Source organism: Marmota flaviventris, chromosome 4, assembly GCF_047511675.1.
Source record: "Marmota flaviventris isolate mMarFla1 chromosome 4, mMarFla1.hap1, whole genome shotgun sequence".
NCBI classification, from domain to species: domain Eukaryota; kingdom Metazoa; phylum Chordata; class Mammalia; order Rodentia; family Sciuridae; genus Marmota; species Marmota flaviventris.
The window spans coordinates 78,746,278-78,755,141 of record NC_092501.1 but is presented as its reverse complement, the minus strand read 5'-3'; the positions used below and the strand labels follow the sequence as shown (position 1 = coordinate 78,755,141).

Below are 8,864 nucleotides of genomic sequence, written 5' to 3'. Positions count from 1 at the left end.
CCCAGGCGCCGGGCCAGGGCTGCACAGCACGTCCCATATCCGACTCCTACCGGTGCCCCGCCTGCACCCCGCACTGACCCCAACTATACCCGGAGCCCCGCCCCTAACCCGCACCCTGGCCCCGCCCGGCCCGCTCCCCCCCCCCCCGCGCGCCGCCCCGCCCCTGCCCGCTGCTTGGGCTCAGCCCGCGACAGCCTTGCCTCAGTCCTGGGAGCGGAGCCCAGAGCGCAGCAGCCTAGAGCGCCCCGGAGTCCGCGCCCAGGGTCCCGCCCCGACGCACCGCGCCCGCAGTGTCCACTGTGCCCGCTGCTTCACGGGCTGGCATGGGGCGGCCGGGTTGAGCGCCGCATCTCACCGCCAAGACCCGCCACTCTCCAGTCGCGGCCCCTGAGCGCACCGGCGATGGCGAAGGCGACGTCCGGCGCCGCGGGGCTGCGGCTGTTGCTGCTGCTGCCGCTGCTAGGCGAAGGTGAGTCCTGGCTGGCGTCCTCGGCGGCTGGGCTGAAGTTAGCGCTGAGCGCTGAGCGGCGGAGGGGACGCTTTCAGAACCGCGTTTGTTGGCGGCGGGCAATGGGCAGCAGGTTGCACGGTGGCTGGTCGGTCGGCCTCAACTGGGAGTGAGGTGGCGATGGCCGGAGGCGGGCAGAGCGCCGCGGGCTCAGTGCTGGGCGGGTCTTGGCGGGGAGAGCGGGACGCGGGCGGGTCGGCGAGGGGTCGGTGTCCAGAGCCCAAGCAGCAGCCGTGCGTCTTAGGCTGGTTTTGCCTCCAGCCGCAGCTACGTCTTGGAGCAAAGCGGACGGACCATTCAGGCATTTTGGGCACAGACAGGAGCTAATGGGTCAGGTAGCCACAAGATGCCTGCGACCTGCGCAGGGAGTTCTATTTCTGCAGAAGATCACTGTGTCCTGGTTTTCTTTTCGCGCTTCACTTCCGTGCATTCTCCTCCAGCTCTGTTGTCCCAGCTGGCCGAGTGGAGCAGAGGCTCTTTCATAGAAGATTGCTTTTCTCTTGTATTTTTGTTGCCCGCGTCTTTAAAATCCTAAAAGCCTATGGTTTCTGGGTTGTCTTCCCCCTGAGGGCCCTCGGTGGCCCTAGCCCTACCCGGCAACCAACAGACTCCTGTACCGCTGGCCTAGACTTACCTAGAGGGGCGGTTTTTGAGCTATAGGACGGCTCAGAGCGCTTCCGACCATCTTGTGGTATATGCGCTGTAGGATCCCAGTATTAGGTGTGGCCTTGGAAATGTTGGTCACTGCCCCCACTGCCAACCTCAGACATAATGAACAACAAGGCTGAAGAACTATTGACCGACTGTCTTGGCTGCACATTTTAGAGTCCCTCAAACTCGTCCTAACTTGACCCTTTCCTAGAGTACTTAACATAGGCACCAAGCATCAAGTTTTCCTAGGAGAGGGAAAGAGCCCCGGCTACCCTCCCCCACTCCTTACAAAAGGAGGCTTTGGAAACCGAAGTCCAGTCACCCTGCCTCTATCCTCAGGTCCTTCACAGACTTTATATTCACAGACCTTCCCAAGGTTTCATTTGTGGTTCTGGTTCCTCAGCACAACAGAGACTGGGGCAGAATGGGTGTATGGTAGAAAGAGAAGGCAGGGGAGAAGCCCGTTCCTTTCATTGGGGAAGAATGGAAATGGGGAGTCTGTTTCTAGGTTTGGGACTGTGGGGTCACAGTCAGCAAGGGGGAGGCAGGCAGGAGGCTGTGCACAGGACAAAAGTAAACACAAAAGTTAACACCCGAGTTCTAAAGCTATCCTGTGACTTTGGGTTGCAATTTTGCAATGTGGGTGTGTGGTTAGTTGTGGGAAGCTCATGTGCTGGGCAACCTCCCCATGCCCTTCCAGCCTTAGCTGGGTGTCTACCAAGTCCTTAGGGACCAGGCAGGGGTGGGGTGGGTCTGGCCTGTGGCACTTGTGGGATGGCAGGTAGCCTTCTGTGCCAAGAAACCTGACACTTGAGCTAGGTAATCACAGTCATCCTCCCCAATCCAAGGAACATAAGTCCCTGTCACCTACCACCTCCCCTGGGATGATCAAGAAACCAGGATTAGCAGCACTGGGGGTGGAATGGCAGCCCTGCATCCAAGAGGAGACAATTGGATCCTTTGGAGAGGTCTTCAAGGGCTCTTAATCAGAAGCAGCAGCTGTGGGGCTGTGGAGCTTTGCTCTATTGGAGCTGCTCTAGGCTGCTACTAGGGAGCCCCCGGGGCTCACTGGGCACACACAGATGGGGAGCAGCTTGGCCTCCATCGCCCTCTTGTGGAAGCAATGGTCTAATGGCCCTGCCGGTTGCTCAGGAAATGGGCTGGGTCTTTAGAGGTGATGGGCCTTCCTTAGCTTACATTCACACTCACTTATGGTCATCACCAAGTCACACTGCACCCTTTCTAAGGAAGACATGCTCATGAGATTTGTAGACATGTACTCTCACACATTGTGGACTTGCTCCTTACACCCCCACCCTCAAGCAGGTACCCCTGGAGACCCAGCCCCTCTCTACCTACTCTTATGTACTAGGATCTCATATGTACACCTAAAGACACACACCCCTAAACCCCTCATATACTTGGACACTACCCATCATCCCCAGTTTTCCTGGAACTAGAGTTGAGGAACCTCCCTCTAAAAGTTATTTGAAGTTTTGGGCTTTTCAATGCTCAGCACAGCTACAGCTCCATCCATTGCATGGAAAAGGACATGAGTCCTGGCATCTGGGGCTCCCTCTGCATGTCCCAAGCTAACCCACTTCTGCCCTCCCACAGCTTCTCAGCAAGTGTCTTGCCCCTCATCTTCCTGACTTCTTGGATCCTTCAGAGTAAGCACCCAGGGACACAGCTTTATTTCATTTTTTCCTTTACATCCTCCCCTGTCTTTGGCCAATGAAGACTTGTCCTGCCTTACTGGGTTTATCTGAGCCATGACCTACCTCCCCCATCCCAGCCACTGAGCCCCTCTGGTCTCAAGGAGCTGCCTGCACCCCTCACTCTGGACTAGGCCAGCTGGTGGGTTCATGAGGGCGGAGCCTGAAAGCAGATAGCAAATGGGAAAGTTTATTGAGTCCATTCACTAAATTGCCTTTATTCTGTAGAATTGCTTTAGGGACTAGCTAAGTAAATCACTGTTTCCTTGGTGGTGTGAAGAAAATGGGAAGCATTCACGTAATGGGGCGCTAATGGCCTTTTAGCCAGGGGAGGAGAAAACTAATTTAAATTATGGTATCTGTTGAAATGGGAGCCCGGGGTGCCAAAGGGATGGGAGGCCCGGAAGCCACCACTTCCCCTGGGGCCTTCCTTTCTCTGCAGCTTAATAGAGGACCCTCTAGGTCCTCTTGCCTTCACTGGGGAAGGATGATGCCAGCAACAGACTCTCTATTGGGGGCTCACAGCATGCTGGTCCTTGTCATCATACTGCCAGTTTATTAGCTCACTTTATTTTCCTGACACCCTACAAAGGCTTTGGTTTTATTTTCCCATTTCACAGATGAGGAAACTGAGGGTGCCCCAGTCTATGGACTCTGGAGCCCATGGAGAGCACAGAGGGATTCTTCCACCCCTAGTCCTCTACCTTTCAGCAAGCCCTTTCTCAGGCCATTGGTGGTGGGTACCAGGGTGGAGCTGAGGAGGGGTCCTAGGAGAAGAAGTGACTCTGCACCTAATCACCCACTCTTCAGGGCTCTGGGTACCCTGGAGACAGCCTGGCCCAGATCTCAGTGTGACATGTGACACTGTGCTCACACACCTAAGCAGGGCCCCCTCTGGATCTCAGCAGAGTTCTTAAAGGGGTATTGCTTTCTTTGATGTCAGGGTCTGTTTAACTGGGAATCAGTACCAGGCATGGTCCTATAAGAGCCAGCCCAGAGAAAGACAATATGTGCTTTGGGCATGACAGGAAAATATCTATATACTAATGTGGTACAGCCATGTGGCCAGGATACCCAGAATGTGGTCCTTGTACCCCTCATCTGCCTGGGCACCAAGCATCTGATAGAGCTGCTATGCTGAGGAGAGGGATAGAAGGACAAGAGGACTAGGCTTTAGGGGTGTAGAAGACTGGGGACAGACTGGGAGAAGAAAGCACCCAATTGGTACCCAGGAAGCAAGGGCAGAGTTGAAGAGGCAATCCACCTCTCCCCTCATGTGGCACTTCCTTCCATCCTTGGGCAAGTGGCCATGCTTGCACTGTAGAATTCCCGTTCCTGAGGGGATGGAGGAGGATTCCTCCTGGTGCCGGGGCTGTACTTTCCTTCCCTCCAGGTCCTATCAGTCTGAAGATCTCAGTTTAGGCCTCCTTCTTTTCCATTTCTGCTGTGCTCTCCTCCTCTTTCTCATTTCCACAATTGTTTTCTTGTGCAAGTGACTTAATAGTAACAATAATGTAACAATGATCAGCAGATGAATTCCCCCCAAAGAGGAAGTACACTGTGCTCAGGGCTTTTCTACTGCTGTGGATGCATTTGGGGAGACCAGCAGAAGGGCCCCTTGAGTTGATATGTTGTTGCTTCTCATGAAGAGAAATGTAAAGTAAATAGTGTGTGTGTGTGTGTGTGTGTGTGTGTGTGTGTGAGAGAGAGAGAGAGAGAGAGAGAGAGAGAGAGAGAGAGAGAGAGAGAGATTTCACATAGAGGTCTACAACAGGCAGCAAGGCAAAGTTGGCATGAGAATGAGGGGTGGAACCACAGGTGAGATGCTGGCATGGGGGACCTTCTTTCTTCCAGGGTCTGCAAGGGCTATTCTCTGTGTTCTGTAGTATGGGGATGCTTCAGTCCCAGGGAATCTGTGGAGTCAGTGTGACTGACTCAGAGGTCAAGTTCACAGGTCTCTCTAGAAGCTATGACTTGGTACTGCTCTCTTAGGCACTGAATCTGGTTGGGCTGGAAGGGATTAAAAGTTTACAGACTTCTCAGAGTCTGCTTCTTCCTTCCCCCGTCCCACAGTAACAACCCTGGGTGTAGATTTTAGGGGCGACAGAGACTGTGCCTCCTAAAGCAAGGCTTCAGTGCCACTCTGTGAACCGTGGAGAATAAGGCTGTCTCCTGATTGAGGCCCTAGGGTACTGGGGAGTCCCTGTGGACTGAGTCTTCCTCCTTACTTCTACCCAGTCCCCCCACCATCTACCTTCCCTGAGCTCTGAGACCATAAACAGGTTCTGAGCCAGCCTAGGCCTCTTTCAAGCTCTGGCTTCTAACTGCTTGATTGTTATCCCCCCTGAAGACTGACAGGTATAAAGCCAGTGAATCCCTGAGCTGTCCACGTGAGACCATGTACAGTGCAGGGAAGGACAAGAGGAGACAGCAAGGTACTTCTGTTCTTCCCCTGATGAAGCTGGTTCTTCCCCCTAGAAGCTGTTCTTCCCCCTAGAAGCCTAGCTGCGGAGTAGATGACACTGATGGGACCTTGAAGGTGGTTGTTCAGGCACCACCTGGACCCTGAGGAAAGCAGGTGGCCAGCCCTGAGCAAACACTTCTATTTGCATTTGCTTCATGGGTGGCTCCACAAAGTACAGCACCATGAGCACTAACACAGAAGAGTCACCGGTGCACCAGGACAGTGAGTGCTCACACGGGGGTCTGGCTGGTATAGACTTTTCTCCTTGACCTCACTGATACCCAGTGGGGCTGGGCCTGGGGCTCTGCAGCCAACAGGCCATTTAGTTCTGGGACCTATTTAAGGGAGATGTCTATGGCCCTGCATCTCAAGTCCTGAGTAACACAAGTTCCTCTCCCAGTTTGGGGTGGTGGCTGCTGCACCTCACTGTGGTCTGGGCCTTAGATCCTCTGTAACATGAAGTGCTAATGTCTGGGTTTTGCAAAGCCCAGGGTGCCCAGGATATATCTAAGAAGTAGGAAGACCCTGGAGCAAGAGGTAGGAGAGGCTGGACAAGGTTCAGCAAAACTGATTCCAATTTCCCATGTGTGCCTTTGTGATTCCAGAAAAGTCTTACCTTTGAGTTCCAGAGAGGGGAAGAAAAAAAAAATTTTTTTCTACCTCTGAGCCTTTGGACCCACCCATTCTACAGAGTTTTGAGGCACCAGACCTAAAGGAGACTGTGTCATTTTGCTTTGTTCCACAAGTCAAAATTCCATCACAGGGCCCTTCTTACTGCAGGGGAGGCTGGTGGTACGGAGAACACAGGTTGCATCCCATGCACATTCCTTGGGTGTCTCCATACTTTCAGTCTATTCACAGGCTTTTCCATGTAGGCCTCTCTGAACATTGTTCTGGTCAACACAGGAGGGCTGGTCACAGAAGCTGGAGGTGGGAAGAGGTGGCAAATTATTACAATTTTATTTATTTATTTATTTGGTATGATTTATGTAACTGTTTCTCAATGAACAGTATAGTAACACTTGGCACATTCAGTGTTGTATGGGCATCACCTTTTTTTTTGGTTCCAACACATTTCCATCACTCCAAAAGGAACTCTATTACTGTTCCTGTTTTCCTTCCCCCTGCCCTGGCAACCACCAGTCTGCATTCTGTCTGTGGATTTGCCTATTCTGGATATTTCATGTAAACAGACCTTGCACCTGGCATAACTCAGCAATCTTGTTTTCAAAGTTCATCTACTTTGTAGCACATGCCAGGATGTTATTCCTCTTTAAGGGTGAATAATATTCCGTTATATGGATATACCACTTTTATGTATCTGTTCATCTGTTGATGCACATTCGGGCATTTTCCACCTTTTGACTTTATGAACAATGTTGCTGTGAACATTGATGTACAAGTATTTGAGACCCTGTTTTCAGTTCTAAGAGTGAAATCGCCACCAGGCACAGTGGTGGTGGTTCATGCCTGTAATCTCAGCAGCTCAGGAGGCTGAGGCAGAAGGATCACAAATTCAAAGCCAGCCTCAGTAATTTAGTGAGGCCCTAAGCAACTTAGTGAGACTCTGTCTCAAAAAATACAAAGAGCTGGGGATGTAGCTCAGTGGTTAAGTGTCCCTCCAATCCCCAGTACAAAAAAAAAAAAAAAAGTATAATTGCTATGTCCCACCTACATTTTGGTTTTTGAGGAAATATAAACCGTTCTCCACAGTGGCAGGATCATTTTACATTCCTACCACCCATATGCAAAAGTTTACAATTTGTCCACACCCTCACCAACACTTGTTAATTTTTGCTATTCAGTTTGTTTGTTGGTTTGATTGATTGATTGAGTTTAATCCTAACATAAAGTAGGTACAAAATGGAATCTCTTGGTGGTTTTGGTTTGCACTTCCCTACTTACTAGTGATGTCCAGTATCTTTCCATGTGTTTATTGGTCAGTTGTGTATCTTTGAAGAAGTATCTGTTCAAGTCCTTTGGCCATTTTTTAATTGAGTGGCTTGTAATATGGTTTACTTTGGTCTGGTTTCACCAAGTACGGCATCTCAGTCAGTGCCTGAGCCTCAGGTCCCTCATCATAAGGGGTCACCTGATGTCCTCCTGTGGGCATCGATTCACCATTGCCCCCTGGGAGTGTGAGGTTCTCAGAAGACCTGGACTCTAAGGCCACTTGAAGCACAAAGGTACTGGAAGGAATGGTGTCACAGCTAGTGCAGGAGAAGCCAATGCCCTGGAACCTCCCAATAAAGGACAGAGAAATGGGAAAGTGCCAGGAATCAGCAGCCTCCACCCCCACCCAACAAGGCAGACTACATAGGAGCCCAGGGCTGCCCTCTCTCACTCAGCCTCTATCCAGACTCTAAAAATAACCAGGCAGATCCGATATAAATTGATTACCGTAATTGTAGCTGTGATGTCATGCTCCTAGCCCTGGAGCCCTATTCCAGAGACGGCAGTGCACACAGAGGCAGTGGCCTCCTCTTCTACATCCCTAGTCTGGAGGCCAGCATGGGGATGGGAAGGCCTTGACCAAGGAATGGGAGGAGGCTTTTATGGGCCCCAGCAGTCTGATTTGGTGCAGGGGACTGCAGTTGGTGGAGAACTGGTCTCCCTTGGCAGGTGCTCTGTGTCCAGCCTGCCCTAATGGGGCTCCCAGGAAGAGGTTCTGTCCCCATTCACAGCTGGAGATGTAGTCAGAGAGGCTGAGCACTGAGCTGAGCCACACACAAGTAGTGAAGAATGTGGGCTTGGGCCCACACCACCCCTGTGTTTCTACTCTTCATATCATGTTGAAATCTCTTCTTTGGATCTGGGCTCATGCTGTGTCTTATTGTCAGAGTCCTAGGAGAACACTTGTGGTCCTAATCCTGTTCTGGTGCCATGTCCCTCAACCCCAAGCGGCCCCATCCCCATAGATCAGAGCCTGCCCCAATTTCCCTTACACCCACCATCCTGCCTCTCAGCCTTTGGTCAGGAGGCTTATTCCATGAATGTTCCTGCACAAACTTCACAGGGACTCAAAGAGGGGCAGAACATGAGCTGAGGGAAGCCTTAACTTTCAGTGCAACACTCTCATTTTGCAGATGGGGAAACTGAGAGTCAGAGAGAGAGATGAGTTGTCACATCTGGGGTATCAGTTAAGGACTTGTAACACAACTCTCTTCATCCCCTTCTCTGCATGACCACTCAGGTCCTGGGGCGGGGTTCCCTTTTATTCCTGAAGTTGAAGCCTTCAAGATCTTCATACCCAGAAGCTTAATCACAGGGCCCAGATGCCGGTGATATGCCCCCAGCACTGGTGTGCCATGGTGCCTCCAGGATCCCAGGTTGTCTAGCCCCCGGCACTGGTAGGGCCAGAACCTGATCTCTCAAAGGTTCCCCAGCTTCCTTTTCTCCATCCTCCTACTAGAGCAGACACTGGGGCCTTCTTTGTGCCTTCCTCTCCAGAGAGACACCTGCTTCTGCTCTAGACACTGAGGTGGCCTCCCTCCTGAAGGCTGTGGCTGCTATTGTTTTAGCCCAT

General features: G+C 51.8%; 1 protein-coding gene across 1 annotated transcript in view; it reads left to right on the top strand.

Moving 5' to 3' along the window:
* Positions 1 to 402: 402 nt before the first annotated feature.
* Ret (ret proto-oncogene) overlaps positions 403 to 8,864 on the top strand; it is a 52,598-nt gene continuing 44,136 nt past the window's right edge. Inside the window, exon 1 of the mRNA XM_071611300.1 lies at positions 403 to 469. Within this exon, the coding sequence (XP_071467401.1) occupies positions 403 to 469 (67 nt within the window). The remainder of the gene's footprint in view (positions 470 to 8,864) is intronic.